Source organism: Trichosurus vulpecula, chromosome 7 (genome assembly GCF_011100635.1).
Source record: "Trichosurus vulpecula isolate mTriVul1 chromosome 7, mTriVul1.pri, whole genome shotgun sequence".
NCBI classification, from domain to species: domain Eukaryota; kingdom Metazoa; phylum Chordata; class Mammalia; order Diprotodontia; family Phalangeridae; genus Trichosurus; species Trichosurus vulpecula.
Window position 1 is genome coordinate 151,435,592 of NC_050579.1, and position 20,775 is coordinate 151,456,366.

Consider the following 20,775-nt stretch of genomic DNA (forward strand, 5'->3'; position numbering starts at 1 on the left):
CCCTATCTACTGGGTCCTTCTCTCCTGCCCACCAACACCTCCTTTGATCTGACCATCCTCATTGGCTATCGTCCCATGTGTCTTCTCAGCTAAACTCTTGAAGAAAACAAAATGCCTCCATTTCCCACCCCACCCCCATTCTAAACCTCTGCAATTGGACTTCCAACATCACTCAAACCTGCTTTTTTCCAAGGTTATTCCCACCCTTCTTGACCTCTCTGCAGCCTTTGACACTGCTGATCGCCATCTTCTCTGGTTTATTCTTTCCTCTAGGTTTTTGTGACACTTTCTCCTGGTTCTCCTCCTACCTGACTACCTGACTGCTCCTCAGTATCCTTTGCTGGATTTTCACTGAGGACATGTCCACTGACTGTCGATGAGTCTTCACTGGCTGCCTCCCATGCCTGGGATTTTCTTCCTCTTTACTTCTACCTCCTAGATTCCCTAGCTTCCTTTAAACTCAGCACAGATCTCACCTTCTGTAGGAGACCTTTCCCATCCAAGTTCCCCCCTTCTCTCTTACTGCCCCCCCATACAGTCTTCCCTCTTATATTAGCTTTCCACTTATACTATATTAATCTTGTAAGTACAATTTTGTGCATGTTGTCTCCCTCATTAGAATGTCCTTGAAGGCAGGGATAGTTTTTGTGTTTCTTTGTATCCTCAGTGCTAAGTACAATGCCTAAGTACAAAGTAAGTGCTTAATAAATGTTTGTTGATTGACTATATGTTCTGTTTATCAATTCTCTGTCATCCATTTTTGATCTGCCTCTTCCACTCCAAAAAGCATTCTCCTCAGCAAAAAAGAAAACTATTTAAGCTGCTCTGCCCTCTGTTATCAGTTATCATTGTCCTATCCACCCTGAGCAGTGATTTTAGCCTTTCTTTGATCCACCTTTCCCCTAATATCATTAAAAAATCCCTAGTCCTTTAGTTGTTCTGAGTTCTTAACCAGGGGTAGATGAACTGCCTCCTCCTCCCATTTTGATATCTACATTTCAACATCATGGTTTCTTTTCTAATCTTATTTTATGCATTTAAAAACATTATTCTGAGAAAGGGTCCATAGGTTTTACTGGACTGCCCAAGGTGTCCATGAAACAAAAAAGGTTAAGTCCCTGCTCTAGGGACTTTTCCTAGCACTTCTTGGTAGAGTGCTAGACTTGGAAGTCAGGAAGACCTGAGCTCAAAAGGTGACTCAGACACATTAGTTGTGTGACACTAGGCAAATCAATTAACTTTTATTCATCTCAGTTTCCTCATTTGTAAAATGAAGATAATGATAGCACCTGCTTTGTGGGGTTGTTAAGAAGATCAAATGAGCTACTCAATATGTGCAAAGTGCTTAGTAAACCTTAAAGTACAATATAAATTTTAACTCAGGAAAGTCGAATTTTAAAAGTATATTAAACACCTTAGCTCATTATTAGCTTTCGTTCTGATATTTACAGCATTGTGCCATGCTTTTATATTCAACTAATACTAGCCCTTTCATCCATATTTTGCATGTCTTTTAAAAATCTAAATGTTTACCAGTTCCCTATACACATTAGTATCTAGACAGTTCTTCTTTTTTGTTCCCATTGGAATAATTTCTCTTTATGTCTTTAGAATTTCATTCTTTTTTTAAATTATAAGTTAATTTTTTATTTTTAGTTTACAACACTCAGTTCCACAAGTTTTGGGGTTCCAAATTTTCTCTCCCTCTCTTTCCTCCCCCTTTTCCCCCAAGACAGCATGTAATACAATGTAGGTTCTACATATACCTCCACATTGAACTTATTTACGTAGTAGTCCAGTTGTAAAGAAGAATTATAACCAATGGAATGAATCATGAGAAAGAAGAAACAAAACCAAAAAAGAAGGAAATAAAAAGGAACTTCCCATTCCTCTTGTACCAACTTTGCCCTATAGGATTTTAGGTCAAATGATCTTACCTATTCTTTCTCTGAGGTCACTGAAATCTGCCTTCCTAAAGTCCAGGGAGAACGTTAGACTATGCCCATGCTTTTCCTTTTATGTCACAAAGTATAAAAGAGTGGTATCTCCTGCCCTTCTCCCCACAAGGTTCCCATCATTCTCACCAATCAGATATAGAATAGAAACTCTCCTTTTGTCCATTTGTCTACTTTTTGAGGACTGAAATTATCATTCAGTTACGTCAAGAAATTATTAGCTACTCTGCTTGGACAGAGAGAGAACTCCATTTTATTTACATGAATAAATGTCATATCATGCTCCTATGCTAGGCTTGAGATATTTCCCAAACTCTTCATTTATTTCCTCTTTCTGTCCAAATAGTCTATAGTGTATTATAATGACAATATCATTTGTTTCTAACTTCATTCATCTTTACCCACGTAGTGTCTACCATACTTTACTCTCTCTGGTTGCTAGAAATCATTACATGATTATATCTTCTTATTATACAATGCCAATCTGCTTCAACCTGTTATATGTCATTTAAATGAAGAACACCTATGTACAGTCATGGCTCTCATCCCAATGATTCTCCGTGGTATCTATGAAGTTAAATTGAAGGCAGGAACTATACTTTTCATTTTTGTATTCTCAGTGCCTTCCCCATGTTACTTAACAAATATTTATTGAATTGAATAGACTATGATAACGAATTCACCATTGTGAAATTCTGTTGAGCTAGTCGTGTCCCATGAAAAATGAAATACTGAAAATCATTTTCTATGATTAACTCAAGACAAACTAAGCAACTTTCTCTACCAATGTAGATGAGCAGCTACTCTGAAACCTGTACTTTGAGAGTTATCGGGAGTATTAAAATGGTGAAAGACTTACACAAGGATCATACAAGCAGTCTTTGGGAGAGGCCACAATGGATAGAGAGTTTTAGAGATAACAACCATATGTCCTGAATTTTTTAGGACATTACTGATTTCTTAAAGGGTAATTTTAGTGTGGCTCCTTACAAAAGCAAGTGTCAGACTATGTGTTTTAATTTTTGGTGCAGAAATAGGACTGTCATATTTATACATGGAATCTTTGCAGCATGAAACATTTGGTCTTAATCATGGGAACTGGTAGCAAAAGCCCACTTCAAGTTAGAATATTATATTCCATATTAAAGTTTAGCAAACTCCATCTGATGAAAGTGACAAGCAAGAGAGAATAATCAATTCTGGGATGCTGTTGTGATATTTTGGGATCCAAATTCTCACATTAAGTGGCCATCCCTACTCTTCATCAACTGCAAGATTCACTTGTATGTTATTCACTTGTATATTTTCTTTCATTAACTGCCCATCCACATCATTTTCTTCTATGAAGAAACAATTTTTAAAATTTTATCATATTTATTCTTATCCCCAGGAATATAATTTACAATGATCAAATTTCCACCATGATACACATTCAACTTTCATTAGATGAAAATCTATATAAAATCACAAGATAATGAAATTGGAATTCTGTTTTAATGTATCTAAAAGGAAATAAGTAGAGAATGGAGAGGGTCTCGGAAAATTTTCTTTTTGATTTTAATAACAATAATGTTACATCTATATGGTTTGTTATGGTGACAAACTGCTTTATATATATTAACTTATATGAACCTCACAATATCCCTTATGAAGTAAAAAAAAAATGCAAGTATTTAATATAAGAAATGGAAACCCAGAGTTGAGACTTGCTGAGGATCACCAAACATAACGTGGTAGAATAAGGACTCAAACCCAGATCTTCTGTTTCAAAAGTTCATTTTTCTTTCTATTATAGCACACTTCTGATGTTCTATGGTCTTTTATCTAAGATCTCTTATTAAAAGGCAGCATAAAATATTTCAATTAACGAGATTCAAAGATGTTTATTTGGTACCAGCTATATGAAAGGCACTGGAGATACAAAAATTCCTTTAAAAGAAAAAAGAGACCCTGCCTTCAAGGCTCTTACAATATAAAAAAGTAAAGCTTCTAAAATGCCTGAGCTCAAAAGTCAATATTAGATAAGTAAATTACACTGATAGGAAACAGTCTGTTAAACCTACTATGTACCATTTTATGCGATTGATAAATGATTTCATGTGTTCTATTCCAGATGCAACCATTAAAAAGTCATAAAATGAAGCACATGTACAAAATATTATGAGCTCGAGCCTTGATGAAAATACAAACTTTCTCCTGTCCATTTTCTTCATGTTTTGTATAATTATACATGCATGGTGGCTAACCAAGACAGTTGTATGATATAAAAAAGCATTAATAATGAGCATATCAATAGCAAATCAAAAGATAATCATAACACAAATTAAGGATTTGAGTAGATATTACACCTCTCTTCTTTAGCCAATTCCAAAGTCATAATTTCCTTCAGGCTTAAAATGTTCGAAGTATTTACTGACATTAATGCTGTACCACACTGAACATTAATTCTTTTAGAACCCGAGGCATCGGTTTTCTCAGCTCTTTTCTCTTCACAACTAAAAGTTTCTCCCTTCCCTCTTGTCTCAGAGAAAGAATACTTTTCTTTCTAGTGAAGACCACTGTTTTTTCCTCTATTGCCTAAAACATCTGGTCTGTTCCTAGCGTCTCTTATCAGAAGCATCACAAAAGATTTCAACTCATGAAATTTCAATAGGAAAAAAAAGAACATTTATTAGGCATCTATCATCTGCAAAGAACCGTCTGCAAAGAACCGTGAAAGGTCATTGAAGATGCAAAGACCTATCTGTGCTCTCAATCTGATGATCCATCCTCCCATTTCTTAGGGATCTTGACCCATTAACCAATCCCTCTCACACATTTTCAATTTCCGTGGATAGGATCATAAATTTAGAGCTGGAAAGAATCTATCCAGTTTAACCCTCTTTATTTTACAGAAGAGGTGATTAAAGCACAGTGAAGTTAACTGACTTACACAGGGTAACACAGCTAGTAAGTATTTGAGGCAGAATATGAACCCAGGTCTTCCTAATTCTGTAAGTCCAGCATCCTATTCCCTGTGCCATGATGCTTCTCCATTGGTTCACTTTCCTCTGCCTTCCAGGTCCCCCCAACCTAAAATAAAATTAGATCCTCTCATTCCTGCTAACCTCTTGAACTATCATCCTTTGGACCTTCTCTTTCACCATCAAAAATCTAGAAAGCATAACCCATACTCTACTATTATCCTCAAAGTCTTTAATCCTTTGCAGTCTGTCCCGTCAGGAATTCACTCCTCATTTCTGCCAATTAAAATTGTACCCTTTCTTCAAGGTACCGATCTAATCGCACCTCAACCCCGATTCTCCTCTCTCAACATGCCTCCTCTCTCCAGTGCAAATCATCTTTCCTTCCTAGGGTCTTCTATACTATTTTCACTTAGAAATTGACTTAGAAATTCTAATCTGTTATAGTTATTGGTATGTATCATCTTTCCTACTTGACTTGTAAATTTCTCAATGAGTGAGATTATATCTTGTCCCTCTTTGCATCCTCCAGAGCCCAACAGAGTGCCTTGCACACTGTAGGTGCTTAACAAATGTTTATTAGATCTAATTTTCAGCATATTGTCATAACTAAAAGGAAAAGGATTTAATGTTCCACAAAAACTGTTACTCATGTTGCATTAGGGTTTTATAGCTGACAGATTGTATTCTTTAGAATTAGAAGAAATCTTAAAGATCATGTAGTCACATCAATATGCAGATGAGAATACTTAGGACCAGAGAAATGAAGTGATTTGCTGATGGTCAGTGACAGGAGAACTACTTGAACACGGCATTGTTTTGATCTGGCATTGTTTTCCACTAGGCCATATTCAGAGCCTTTCCCCTCTGACCACCAAACAGTAGTAGGTATGAACATTCTTCTCTTTGTACTTTATGCAGGAATGCTAAAGAAAAGCACATTGACTTCCATTGCCTCTGAGAAGCAACTTATATTTTCCAAGTTTTTAAAAAAGAAACTCCATTGTAGTCATATAAGTTCTTCAAAGAACTGGTTTTTTAAAGTGGCATAAGATTATAGCTATAACTACTAGAGTCCACTTGTAAGAAAAACTTAATTTTTATAAAACAAGTACTATAAAATTAAAAATAATTGAATTTGAAATTCTTTTTTTTTAATTCCAAAGTAAAAAGCTGGTTCTTATTTAGAATGTTCAAAATGCTGACCAGACAGAGAACATGATGGAGGAAGGGTGGGGAAAGCACATGATATTCTTCGATCCAAGGTCAAATAACACAATTCAAAAACACAGATCTCATTTCAGGACCTTGAGGACATTAATATGTTACTGTCATCATTATTTCAGCAAATAGTTACATTTTCTAGCAATTACTTGTAAATTTTATAACTATTTTGATAGAAAATGTATACATTTTTTAATAATATTTTGGTAGTTAGCAGCATGGCATAAAGGGGTTCATGCATTTTAGTGCTAGAGATTCAGCAGTTATCAGAAAGCATCGTAACTGTGAAATAATTTTTAAAACTCCAAAAACCTCCATCTGGCTAGTTTAGGTTATAGTTTGTGTCATCCCAATATTTGTCATTTGTTCAAATGCTTTATCAAACTAGCTGGTAGGTCTCAAGGCTTGATTGTGAAGAGGTTACCCTGAATCCACTTCAATTCAACATTGGCTCTTTACAAAACTATAAGATAACACAGTGCCTCTGAGTTCTATAGTAAAAGTTTAATTTTTCTAAAGGATAAGCATGATGACAAGAAATTGTGTAGCCCATAAGGCACACTCTATAGACAAGTTTTGAGTTACTTTACTTTTGGAACTAGAAAAACTCTTATTTGTCAACTTCTTTCTTCTTATCTAGTATTTTGTTTTAGATGTCTACCCAATAAATTAATGTTTTCCACTTACCAGCTTAATATTATATTTCAATCTACAGAACTCTTAATGATGATGCTGACATATTCTTCTGTTCCACTTTTAAGATTTCTTTAAAAAAAAGCCATTATCTATTATTGTGCTGTAAGAAAGGACAAAACAGGATGATTTCAGAAAAACCTGGAAAGACTTAAATGAACTGATGTATAGTGAAGTGAACAGAACCAGGAGAACATTATACACAGTAAAAGCAATATTGTTTGATGAACGACTTAGCTGTTTTCAGCAATACAATGATCCAAGAAAATCCCGAAAGACTAATAATGAATGCCTCCAGAGAAATAACTAATAGTGATTGAATATAGACTGAAGCATGATGTTTTTCACTTTTTTCTTTTATTCAAGTCTTCTTGTACAAAATGACTGTTATGGAAACATTTTACATAATTGCACATGTATAATCTATAGTCTATATCTTCCTGTTTCTGTGAGGGGGAAGGGAAGGGGACAGAGATATGGAGAGAGGGAGGGATAGAATTTGGAACTTGAAATTTTAAAGAAAAATGTTAAAAAATAGGGGAAAAAAGCCATTCCCTACTCCTTTAAATAAGACAACACAGTGATAGATTATAGGAACACTACATTATGACTGTAATGCACTGGTCAAGAGGAAAAATTGGACTGGAAATTTTTGTGTATAGCATCCCAATGGGGACTTGTGGATATTTATCAAATATTAATAAAAATAGGTAACATGTAATATAATTCCTTAAGGCATGCAAATAATTTTACATATATTAGTTAATTTGGCCCTCCCAACAACCCTGTGAGGTAGGGGCTATTAATATCATCTTTTTACAAATGAGGACCTAGCACCTAATTTGCTATTTTTCACCTAAATTATGTGATAATTGTTTAATACATATTTCACAATTTGGTAAAATTTTCTAACCATGAAGAATAAAGACAATACATGAAATTTTTTCCCCTTCTCATTGCTGACTAAAACAAAGAGAAAGTTCCCTTTGACCTTCCTGACCCCTAACATCCTCTGTTGAATTTGTTTATTTCTGATATGCTTCTGAAAAAACAAATGCCCTATATACTACTCCTTCATCCTGTAGAATAAGTTTATCACCAAACCTAAGCTGTTTTCTGGCTCTTCCTTTTCTTGATCATTTTTTGGTGTGTATCTTGTCGATTCACATGGTAAATATCAATTACATTCTTACACCGTCATTCTCCTTTTCCACAGTAATGAAATAATGAAGGAAATTGTCAATTAGGAGAAAATCCAACTTTTTTTTTGCAGCTTGTAAGATTCTTTGGATTGTTGGTTAAGCACTACCTTTTCCTACAATATTTCCATGTCAGGATCTCATTACACAGGACTTATTTTTGATATTATTCATTAACTGCTTAAAACCAAGCCAGTTTAAAATGCAGATCTCTTTTACATTTGAGCCCTTACTCAATCATCTTCATAAAATTTCAGGTACTGGGGACTCCCTCATTTTATATATTTACAGAAGTGGCAAGCATTATTTATGACATGCCATATGATCTCTCCAAATGTGGTTCTCAGTTTTCTGCAAATACCCAGTTAAAAGCAAACTTCCCTGGAGTATACAGTAAGCACTAAATAATATACCCTATGGTTTTTTGGTTGTTGTTTTATTTTTAGCAGCTTAAGGTCTATAAAAAACTTCCTTTCACAAGAATCCTATGAGGAAGCTAGTCCAAATATTGTCTTCCCTCTTTTACAGATGTAGGACTTCAGGCTCAGAAAAATTAAGTGACTTACCCACAGTCACACAAGCATCACAGCCAGAATTTGAACCTAGTTCTTCTAACTCCAAGTCACTACTCTTTCAATTGTACCATATCTGGTCCTTAAGTCATATTTTCCACTTTTAGGCATCTCTAACCTTACTTTTTAAAAGCACTTTTGGAACTTGGCTTTATAAAAATCCTAAGTTAGCAATAGCTCTTACCTGATGAGGACAGGTCAGTTATTATTTAAACTTCTCAAGAAAAGGTAATAGTATTAGTAGTAGTACTAATAGGAGCAGCAAGAGCAGAAGCAACAGTAGTAGTAGTAGTAGTAGTAGTAGTAGTAGTAGTAGTAGTAGCAGTAATAGTAGTAGTAGCAGCTGCAACAGTAATTGTTAAATAAATGCTTCTATATTTCTTTGCCAAATATACTTCTGAAAGGCCATTGCCAGTACCTGAAATCTGCAATGTTATGAGTTCTAATTCTACCAAAGCAAAAGAATTGAAAATGGGATTTTTACTGTCAAGATTTGCTATAATGGCGAATATTTACTGTTGCTAATTATAATGAGAGGTATACAGGCTTTACAAATTTTTAAAACACTCAAATATAGAGGCTGAAAAAGAAGGGGGGAAAACACCTTGAAAAAATATTTTATTCATTGCCTGAAAAGAGTTGGATCCAGCAATGCTTTCTCTCAATGATACAAATATTAGTTCTCCATATTTCATATTTTCTTGGCAGGAGCATTTTGGATGCAGGTTTTCCGTTTTAGTACAGTTAATACCATTGATTAAAATTATGCAGATTGAAAGTGCTCATTAAAAGAAGGTATCCAACCAGTGAAAAAGTGTAAGATCAAGCAGTATAACTTATAAAAACCTTTCCTTTTTAGGTCCACATTTATATGCTTGAACTATAATTTCCTTGATAACAAAAATGTCCTTCATGTTACACAATCATAGGTTAAAAAAAACTACCTTTAAAATTTAATTTTTTTCAAATAATTTAAATAGAGTCCCTGAAAGGTAGTCTTTTTTTCTGGAGGGAGTCAAGTTTCTCTCAAAATTCTTGTAAACTGCTGTTTTCAGACTAGGTGACTGTATTTTCTGTTGTCCAGTATCTTGTGTTGTCAGCGTATGCCAAAGTAATGATTTCAGTTTTCCTTTCATAGTCTTGCAAATACTTCCTGAAGCAATGCCATTCTAGGTTTCAACATTGTCTTTTCCTGGGAGTGGGGGGTGGGGGTGGGGTGGCGTTGGCTGTTGTTAAATTCCCTTATTTTGAAGGAGCAGGCCAAGAAAAGAATAGAGCTAGGTTGAGAAGAATGGGACTTAGCCGTCTAGTAATTTGGTTTGTAGTCTATTTCAAGAAAAGAATGAGTGTCCATTGAAAGAAAGCAAAATATTGTAAATGGTATTGCATATTACCTTGTCAGGAATTTATACTTCTTGTTTTTCAATACTGCATAGTTATTGTAGAAAAAAATATATTGTTTTAAGTTGCTTCTCCATTTTAAAGTGACCTCACCTGAACTCTTCCGAATTCATTTAATTTCTGAATACTGACTGAAGATTTTATTTGATTCTGAAAGGCCAGACCTGTCAGCTATTGATATCTGTCCACATCTGATTGTATTAAGGCTCTAGAAAAGTTACAATAAACAATGCTACCTATCTTGCATTGAATAAAGCTACCTTCTAAAAATTTATAGACGGAATATATAACTCTACTGTTTTGAGTCAAGTTACATTTCCATGGTATCACACACATACCCTGAGACTATGAAGTAACATAACTGATTTAACAAAGGTAAGAAATCGGGCATTCAAATTAGTTTCATCCTCTTGAAAGTACTCTTTGGGAAACTGCATTTGTTCAAATGAATGAATGCAAAAGGCATTTATTAAACACTTACTATGCACCAAACAAATGATGCTGTAATTTCTTAAAGCATTTTTGGAACTCCTCTTTTGGAATTGCCTTCACAGCCCAAGATACGTTTTTTTAAAAAATATTCTCACTGCTGGCAAATCTTTATCCACTGAGGCATAAATTTCTGTTCAAAAGCCATTTTTGGTGCATTAAGTAGATGTCCAATCTAGTTAATAGTATTTTGGTAAAAACTGGGGACCATAAATACTGAAAATGATTTTGTTGTGTGAACGGTTCCAGAGTTCAAGCAATGGAAAGGAGCACTACTCAGGGTGATTACTCTGAAGTGTAACATTCTGAAATCTGAGTTAAAATTGATCTCATTTCTTTATAGCCATCCCTCATATTTGTCACTAGAGGATTTTATTCTTTGCTAAATTATCTAAAAGTGTGAAAATGTCTAGCCAAATAATAGTAAGAATTTCAGAATGCTTAAGTAATCCATTTTACTACTATCAAAGTTAAAATGGCAGCAACTCTGTGATCTAACTTCAGTTGTCTCATCCCTGCTCCACATATGCAAGCCTGTGTCTATATGTTATGTGTACATGCATATATATATATATATGCACATATATTCAAATGAATCAAGAGCCAAAACACACAAAACATAAAGCTTAATAGAAAGTTGCTTAAATTCACATTACACTTATTTCCAAGTAGCTTGGCACTAAGTACTCATTTAAATAAAATGTGTTCATACTAGAATCAGTCAGCAGGGAATGGATCATTTGTTGGTTGATAGCACCCACAGCATTCCCCTTTGATGCCTTCTGCTTTAAGCATATTCTTATTGGTTAGAAAATGTAGATGAATATTATTTTGACTAATGGGATGACTTTAGGTAAAATAAAGAGTAAGCTAACTGCTGACTTTGTTAAAAATTCTTTTTGGTGGGTACTTTGTGATTTACCCATAACCAGGAACTTCCAGTAAAATCTCTAAAAATAACGTAAGCCACTGGACCTATGTACCAGAAAAAAGCCTCTTCTCCTCCCATCCCTTGTGAATTAAGCTTACTAGGGTTCTTAATGCAGCTGCACTTATCTAGAGGAAAGGATGCAAAATGGCCAATTTTTTCAAAGATAAAAAAGCTGTCGTATTTGAAATCCTAGGCAATCTTTCATTAGCTATGTATTAATGACTAATTTCAACTATTAATCCCTCCTATATTAATAGAGGACTTTTCATCCAACAGTAAGTTTGCAATAAAAGTCTCTATTTTGTAAAACCTGCATTTAATCTTATTCCAGTAGACCTTGATTACACCAGCAGATAAAAGCTTTATTTTACACAATGGAAATTTGGATTTTCCAACAAATGCACTAACCAGTGATGGTAATATTAGTTGGTACGATATTTGCATCTGGCTGAAACATTTTGAAGCAGTGGCAATTGCCAACAAACATTGTAGTGGTAGTAGACAATACTAAATGGTACAACAGCATTACTGTACTTAATTTTATTTAATCTTTAAATTTTATTCCTAGTTACAAAAAACGAGAGCCCATATTAACATTTCCCCCTTTAGATAACATTAAGATGTACAAAAATGTAAATAAAAGGGTATATGTGAAATTTCATTTCATCACTAGGACAGAAAAGTTACCACCTTCATAAGTGCCCTGCTGACTTTTTGGCAGCAGTTAATAAATCATCTATTCAAAACAATAGATCTCAGCAACTCCAGAATAACAGTAGAGTTTACCATTCACTTGACTCCAAAGCTATGAAACCACCATTCCAAGACTATTCTGGCCAACTAGGGGCTGCAAATATACTGATTTGGGAATTCTAGGGTGGAACCTGTAAAACAGTAATACAGTTCCCACCTTAAGGTTTTGTCTATTTTTTTTAAAAAGAATGTGTAAATCTTCTATTAAGACATATAAAAATCTAACCTCTTGTAGTTATTTGTTACACAAGTGTGCTAAGTTTTGGACTTTATAGCCATGTTAAACACTAATAAAAAAAAAACAGCATGGAAAGACTGCTCCTCCTATTAAAGGCAGCAAGAACAGGTGTGTACTCTTTCTCTCCATGAAATGAAGTCATAGTATTTGATACAGATCCTAAACTATACATTTCAATTTGGAATAAAAGAGGGAATAGAAAACACCCAGTCATAAGTAGGGTAGTAAACAGAGCAGAATAATAGGTAAGCTTTAAGTATTAGATTCTTAACTTTGTCTTTTCCTTTAGGGAACAAGGTGCTAATGTGTCACCCTCATAAACTAAATCATAATTGCTTCCAACTTTTTGCCGAAAATTTTAAATTGAGGCAAATGCTAAACTCTCCTATAAACTTAAAAACAACACTTCAATCTCCTCCATTCAACACCATTACTACCTTTTACATAAGCCTACTGTTTTATTAAGGTATAACACATGCCCTGAGCAATACTTTGGAAGTTAGCCAAGAGCCAAGCAGTTACAATGGCAAATACCAAGCAACCAGTTTCAATACAAATTCTGCCATTTTTCATGACTCATCTGCAAAAGCTGACTCAATACAAAACATAGGTTTTTTGAAGGAGCAAGATGACAAAATGATTTAGGAAATTCTCACGTTAAACATTCCAAGAAGCCCTTTAGGATCACATCACGTCTCAAGAGGCAATAATCTGGCATGCTATATATTTACAAAGTAAAGTTATGAGTACAGTTTTTTTTAATGAGGATTAAGTTACTGAGAAATTAATATCATGTCACAGATTTGACATAGGATGGCTAAAATCTTGTATGCAATGTGATATTGCTTACTATGAAATAGTGAATAAGTAATTAAGAACCAAAAATTTACTTTTGATGGCATGCAAGATTTTCCTCCACACAAATTTAGCAGACTGGAAGCCTCTTTGACTGTTCAGAGCATCCATAAAAGAAACACAACCAATTTATACATTTTATTCACATTTATTTTTCGCTTTTAGTGTGCTCACAGAAAATTAGAACACCTTAAGCAGGAGTTTAATAGCAATTTTTGTAAGCAAAGTTACATTCCATCTCTAAGTCAAATTGGTCAAAGCTTCTCCAGTATTTACAAAACATGATAAGACAAGATGCTACACAAAACCATTGCATCTGAAGATTTTTCCTTTATTCTCAAAGACGACTGGAAAAGAAAGCATTGTCTGCTGTAATCAAAAAACATACCACAGTATAAACAGTAACCATTCCACTTATCACAGCTTGGTTGAGTTTAAAATTTGTGTTTAAAAGGTCCAAGATGACTGCAGTTTTACAAAAATGGGCAGGGTGAAAAGAGTTGCAAACTTCATGTGCTTCTGGATATCAAGATTTGTTTTTGTACAATAGTCACAGTTAAAAACACCCTGCTGGTAATACATAATTACACTTTATTAAGGTCATAAACCAGCAATAAACAATAAAGCCTATACAACTTGTATCTCTACTTAATCACTGACTGGTACAGCTAACATGAGATAAGTGAAAAGTTCCTATGGTTTAAATGAACTCCTAAGACTATGATTTTTTTTTTTAATCTGGGTATTGATTTTTTTTTCTTTCCTTCTTAGTGTTGTAAACCTTATAGAACGCCTGCCTCTCAAAATACATCGTAATAAGTTTTCTTTTAAAAAAAGACTAACCCCTTTACATCATCATTTCTTGTGGCACATCATCTTGGCAATTTTATGCACCACTTGAATTTCCCCATTGTGGCCCCTATCACTTCATCTGATATCCCTTATTGACCCACCCATCTCCTTCATATATGGGCATGTCCATAGATTGACAAAGAAAGTTTACATTTTGAATAAAGATGCAAAGTATGCAAAAAACATTAATACTGATGCAAAAAAATAAAAGGAACAAGGCAGAGAGAGGGGTGTTTTAAACTCTCCCTCGAACTGTTGGAATGGTGGTAACAGAATGATTTGAGATGGGATCTGTGGGGAGGGAGGAAAAAAATTGTTTTTTTTTTCTTTAAAAAAAAAAAGCAAAAATTAAAAAAAGAAGACATCTTTAAAATCAATCCCTGGTTATAGACAAGTTCTCCAAAACCAGTACCTGGCACCACTCCAACAAACAAACAGGGGGGAGAAAAGTTCTTCGATTATCTCAAAAAATCTTGCCCTTTTACTCTGCTGCCGCCTCGGCTGGGGGGGCTTCTGGACTGGACTCGGACGGGGCCTCCTGTGTGGGGGCTGCTGAGGCTGTCGAGGCTGTGGCTGTGGCTGCTGCTGCGGGGGGCTGCTGCTCCTCGGCTTTGGCCGCCTCGGCCTCGGGGGCGGCGGCCGCGGGGCTCTCAGCGCCCGACGAGGCCGCAGCGGGGGCCTCCTCGACGGCGGCGGCCTTCTCCTCGGCCTTCTTGGCCTCGTCAGACGAGGCGCCCTTGACCTCGTCCCCCGCGGGCGCCTTCTCGGGCGCGGCTTCGTCGGCCTTGGCCTCCTGCGTGGACGCGTCGCCGCCGGCCCCGCTACCTGCTTCTTCCCCGCCCGCGGCCTCATCGCTCGGCCCGCCGGCCTCCTCCCCACCCGCGGCCGCCGAGGCCTCGGGGGCAGCCGCGGAGCCCGGAGCGGCGGCCGGGCCCGCACCCGCGGCCTCGTCCTTCCCGCCCTCGGCGGCGGCGGGGCCCGCAGCTCCCCCGGCCGCGCCCTCGGCCTCGCCGCCCTCGCCCGCCTCCTTCTTGTTCTTCTTGAAAGAGAAGCCGCTCAGCTTGAAGGACTTCTTGAAGGAAAAGCGCTTCTTTTTTTTTTTCGGGGTCTCGTTGCTGCTGGGAGATGGCGTCGCCCCGTCCTCCGCCTTGGGGGACGACGACGATGACGCCGACGCCGCTTCTCCTTCGGCCGCGGTGGGAGACGCGGGCTCCGCGCCCTCGCCCTCCCCGGCTCCTGCCGCCACCGCCGGGGCCTCCTTCTCGCTGGGGCTCCCGGCCGCCGCTGGGGCCTCGGGGGAACCGGCCGCCTCCTCCTTGTCGGCCCCGGCCGCCGGGGAAGCGCCTGCCGCCGCCGCCGACTCCTCTTTGTCTGCGGCCGGGGCGCTGCCGTTGGCCTGCAGCTCCTCCTTGGCGCCCGGCTCGGCGGCCGCCGGAGAAGCGTCGCCGTTCACCTTCACGTGGCCGTTCTCCTGCAAGGGCAGAGAAGCGGGGAGTGGGTCACACGAGCTGCGACGTCCCGGGGCTCCCTCTCCTCCCCCCTTCCCCCCGCGAGGGGAGGGAGACCCTGCAGCAATAAACCAACATCCAGGGGAAGGGGCTGGCCGACCAACCCCCGCTCGGGACTCTCGCCGGGTTTCCCCCTCCCCGGGGGCATTGGAGGGAGAGGGGAAGAAGAGTCCAAAATCAAAAGTGCATTTTCTGTAAAACCCCATCACTCCTTTGCCCCTCTCCTCCCGCGGCCTTTAAAAATTAAAAGAAGATGGGGGGGGGCGTAGTATCAGGGCGTCCTCAGGAAAAATACTTGGCTAAGGCATGGGGGGAGCCGAACTGCTTGGGAGATGACCCCTTTTCTCTTCTCCTCCCTCCCCCTCCCCCCCTACCCCCCGCCCAACCTTCCCACTCAAAACAAACACAGGGAGAGAGCTTCGCGACCATAGGAAGGGCCCGCTTCCCAAGAGTAGGGGCCTGGCTAGGCAGGGGAAAGCCTGCGCCGGCAGAGGGCGCTGTGGCTCCACCCGTGCAGGCCCGGTGGGCCTGGGCCCGCCGGGTTCGGGGGCGGGGACCGCTAGGCCTGCCTGCTCTGCCGCTGCGCCCCGGAGCTCCCCAGCTCGCTTCTCGTCCAGCGGCAGCGCTGCTGAGGAGCAAGCCGAACAAAGCTCAGATTGCTCCCCTCCCTTCCAATCCGGTTGGAGCCAACAAGAAAGGAAACGCAGTATCTTGCGGGTCTCTTCCTCCAGCTCGCTCGCTCCCTCCCTCCCTCCTCTTTCCCCCCCCTTTTCTTTTTCCTCCCACTTTCGTGCGATTCTGTGAAGCTTGGGGCGCCCCCCTCCCGCGCCCCGGCGGCTGTCTTTGCATTTTTAACGGGTTCAGAGCCTGCCCGGGTTGGTCAAGGCGAAGTAACAGCATCTGCTCTAGGAAAAGAGGCGTGGTGGGTGCCTCGGTGTTTTAAATGCAGCCACCCATAACCAACCTCTCGTGCGGTAACTGAGGCCATCCGAACAAGCTGGAAAGCAGTGACAAGGTGGTCAGCAGCCCTGGCAAGAGATGCCAGCGACCAAAACGCCAAGCAAACCCAACAGAACCAAACACATAGTATCCACCGTTTCGTTCCCCTCCCACTCCCAATTCCCTTTTGAAGGGACAGAGATAGGGACTTTCCAGTGTTGGGGGGGGGGGCATTTAAAAAAAAGATCAAATGGCCTTGTAATCCCACAGCTTCCTAAAAATAAAGATTTAGAGCTGGGGGGAGGGGGGCGGCAGCGGTGTAAGAAACAGCAAAGTAACTAAAGGCAAGCTTCTTTCTCCCTCCCCCCAAATGTCTTCAACTAGCAACAACCACAAAGCCTCTGAACCGAGCGCTACGAAGCACGCTTCAACTGCTTAAAAATAAGGCATCTTATTTTAAGGTGCCTTGAGGCTCCTTTTTCCTATCTTTGCCGCCGGCATCCAAGGACCCCCAAAACACTGCCCCCCCCCACCACTCCGTTAAGAAAAAACTATGGCAAACGAGCCACAACGAAAACCATCTCAGCTACTCAAACACAATGCCTTCAGGAAAAGACAACCTGGACTAACAGGGAGGGGAGGAGAGACACCAAGCTAATCATGTTTTACCAAGCTCAAAACCACGCCATTTTAAATGAAAACACTACTCTTCCACATACACTATAGAATTCGCCAGGAACCATTCCTGATGGCGGGGAGGCATCTCCTATGAGGAATGAACAGTGCAAACTATCCTTTTTCATTCAAGTTTGAGACTAGAATCCGGCCATGCTCCTTTTCCACCGAATGTGCCCAAGGCACAACCCAAGAGAAAGAAAGGGGGTGAGACAAGGGAAAGAGAAGACACCAAATAAGTAAATAAAACCAAGTGTTCAATTTACCTGTCCGTTTGCCTTGGAAGGCGATGCAGCTACTGCTGCTTCCCCGGGTTTCTCAGCAGCAGCTTCTCCTTTTGCAGCGGTCTTAGAGAACTGGGCACCCATGCTGGCTTATTCAACAAAGAAACTCAACAGATCCAAAAGGGGGGAAACAAAGAGCCTTGGGTTGGTATAAATACTGGGCGATCAGCAGCAGCAGTAGCAGCAGCAGCAGCAGCAGCAACACACACCAGAGGGAGGGGGGATGGGGGTGGTGGAAGAGAAGAGAGAACAGAACCGATTATATACACTCCCGATAAAAAATTTTAGTCGAAGAGATCAAAAAGCAGCAGCATAGGAGGGAGGGAAAAGGGGGAAAAGTCGAGCACAAAAAAAGGCGCCCAGGTGTAGTTTTTTAAAAAAAAAAGAAGTAATAAAAAAATCCCAGATTTGTAGCCGCACTGTAGACAAGGGGAAAATGGAGAAATCTCCCTGGTTGCTAATAAGATGCGGAGTCCAACGCCCAAGTGCACAGATGAATGGGCTTCCCGAGCGCTGACGGCAGCCCCCGCCCGCAGCCGACCAATCCCGGCGCCGCCACACAAAGGAGGGGGCTGGGCTTGCAATTGGAGCGAACAATGGAGCCGCGTTTTGCAAACGATTTGAAAATCAGCCTAAGACTGAGAATTAATGCCCTCCAAATAAATAAATCAATTAAAAATACATGCCTCTCGTCTCCCTCCGCTTGCAAATAATAATGCATCACTTTATTGGCTTGCTTTGTTTGGAATTAATTAACACGGGGGGGGGGAGTTATGGGCGGGGAGTGGGTTAACTTGACTTGCTGTGACTCTCGTCAGTCTATATCTCTGTCTAAATGCTTCACCACACTCTACCTTCCCTCCCTCCCTTTTGCGTGTTGAGTATGTGTTCTGGTGTATGTACGTATGTTAACCTAAAGACAATGGTTTCGCTGGTGTTTGTTTTTGCAATGTGTTCTCTGTGTTCCATATAGGATCAACAGATAGTGAACAGTGCTTGCCTTTTAATTCGATGCAATTGTTAAATCAACCCGATTTGGAATGTATTTAAACCACGAAGATCGAGTTTCGTCCAACGAGATCACGAGTTAGAATTAGTTGGTCTGTAGGCCAGATGTGAAAAATGCAAAAGCAGCAGTGGCAGCCATACCCCTCCCCCTATCCGTGTCAATATTGGCATGAAATAAAATATTTAGCGATTAGCCTATGGCTTTTATCGAATTCTCTAGTCGTGTTATACTAGTTTAGTGATTTAAATGTATACATATATACATTCATATGTGCACATGTGCATACACTTTTCTGAAGAGGGGACTGTTTGTGAAAGATGGATTTGCTTGCATTTTATCAGTGGACGAAACTACAGAATTAATGCATCTTTAGTTAAAGTGAAATGACACATCTCTGACGTGTATGAGTCCATGTTTATAGCTTGAATGCAGTTCACTTCAGTACGGATCGTTTTAGGCAGCCAAGATCAAATTTTTTTTTCTTTCTTTTACAATATGTGTGCGCGCGGGGGCGCGCGTGCGTGGTGGTGGTTTTGGGGGTGTGTGTGAGAGAGAGAGAGAGTGAGTGTGTGTGTGTGTGTGTGTGTGTGTGTGTGTGTGTGTGTGTTGGAGGGGGAAAAAGCAGGGTTGAAATCCTAGGCAACAGGATTGACGATTCTTTCGTTTAAAGGAGGAAATTGTCTGTATGAAAAGAGACTGCGTAGAGATCACTGAATTGCTATCTAGCCTGACTCGAATTGGATGAGGGGAAAAGGTTGCTCTAATTGATTTAGTATTAGTTTAAAACGATATTAAATCACACAGATTGTCCTGGTATTCCCTGGCACTGAAAATACTGTACTTTATTTGTGTATGACAAGATAATGCTTCAAAGTATTTTAAAATAATCAAGAACTTAACATTCCAGAAAGCGTAGCAGCCCTCCCACCCGCATTTTAGTCCCCAAAGGTTACACTTGTGGCAAAATCCGACCACCGTTTCTTGGTTGCATTTCGTCATCCCGAAGTGAACACTCGCTTTCACTTTGCTTGAGGTGAGAAACAGCCCAAGGAACAGTTAGTTAATTCCTCCCGGTCAGAAAGCACAAAAGGACGCTGGCTCTGAATTTTCAAACAGCTTTATTTTCTGCTTATTGTAGGGAAATGGGTCACACTCTCAGAGTGTCAAAGACGGTTGGTTCAGCCAATCCTTCTTTGTTCGAGTATGTCTTTGAAAATCACCAAGCTGAACAGCGTACGTGGAGATTCAGTTTTGTACAGTCTAGTTCACTCTGATGCATTATTCAATCACGAAATTATATTCCCCCAGAGCTGATGTGAATACATTTTCGTAGAAGTGCATCTTGCCAATAAACATATCTTATCACCCTTATGGGAGCACGCTGGCCAAGAGATCGGCTGGAGTGATGGAAGAAAATTCGAATCCCTCGCAATAGCTGGAGAGTCCCAAACTGAAACGTAAACTGGGCAAATCCAATAGCATCCAGGCGTTTGTGAAATGAGCGTTTAAAGCTGTTGATTTTCTTCCCCCAGAAAACTGGAAACATACTCTTTTTCTGTGCCCCCTCAACCCCCGCCCCGTTTTTAAACTGACGTGGTTCCTAGCTGTGTAGAAAGATGTCTTTCCTCCAACACATGCACAAAGAAACAGAACCGTGCTCGATTTCAGATTTTCTCGCAGACTCGTCTTCTGCTCTCCATTTGGGGGCTGCTTTTATTGCTTCTTTGTTACCAAGCTGCTGTATTGCTTCACCCCCCCTCACCCCTTTCTTTAGCAGGATGCCTATTTGCTTGGTATCGACTGGTTGTCCTGGCAACGGCCGGAGAAGATTCTGAGCTACTGGGGGTGGGTTGGAGGGGCGGAGCTGGCGCTCAGAGTGTTGGGGGCAGAATGGGAGGTGGAGAAGGGAGGGCAAAGAGGGAAGGGAGTGAGAGACAAGGAGACAGACACAGAAGCAGATGGACTCGGGAGGGGGTGGCGGGTCCGGATTGGATGGGGGGAGGGGGAAGCGAAGGAAGACGCGGAACAACTGGGGGACCAGAGGGAACCAGCCTAGCTTGTGGTAGCGTTGGGTTGGAGGAGGCAAGTGAGAAAAAATACATAGGCTAAATTCCCCCGGAGAGGTTTCCTAGTTTCGTGCAAAAGATAGTTTCCCACATCGAGGTTGCTTGAAAACAGTATTGATGGGAATGGGACTGTAGGGGAGAGGGAGACGACAGAAAAGAAGAAAACATT

At 40.1% G+C, this 20,775-nt stretch overlaps 1 protein-coding gene across 1 annotated transcript; it reads right to left on the reverse strand.

Annotated features, from left to right (window-relative positions):
* Positions 1 to 11,768: 11,768 nt before the first annotated feature.
* MARCKS (myristoylated alanine rich protein kinase C substrate) lies at positions 11,769 to 18,035 on the reverse strand. Its single transcript, XM_036767299.1, has 2 exons — positions 17,514 to 18,035; positions 11,769 to 15,596 (listed from the first exon to the last, which is right to left on the reverse strand). The coding sequence occupies exons 1-2, from the start codon at positions 17,613 to 17,615 to the stop codon at positions 14,607 to 14,609; spliced, it is 1,092 nt and encodes a 363-aa protein (XP_036623194.1). The 5' UTR covers positions 17,616 to 18,035; the 3' UTR covers positions 11,769 to 14,606.
* Between the last annotated feature and the right edge of the window lie 2,740 nt (positions 18,036 to 20,775).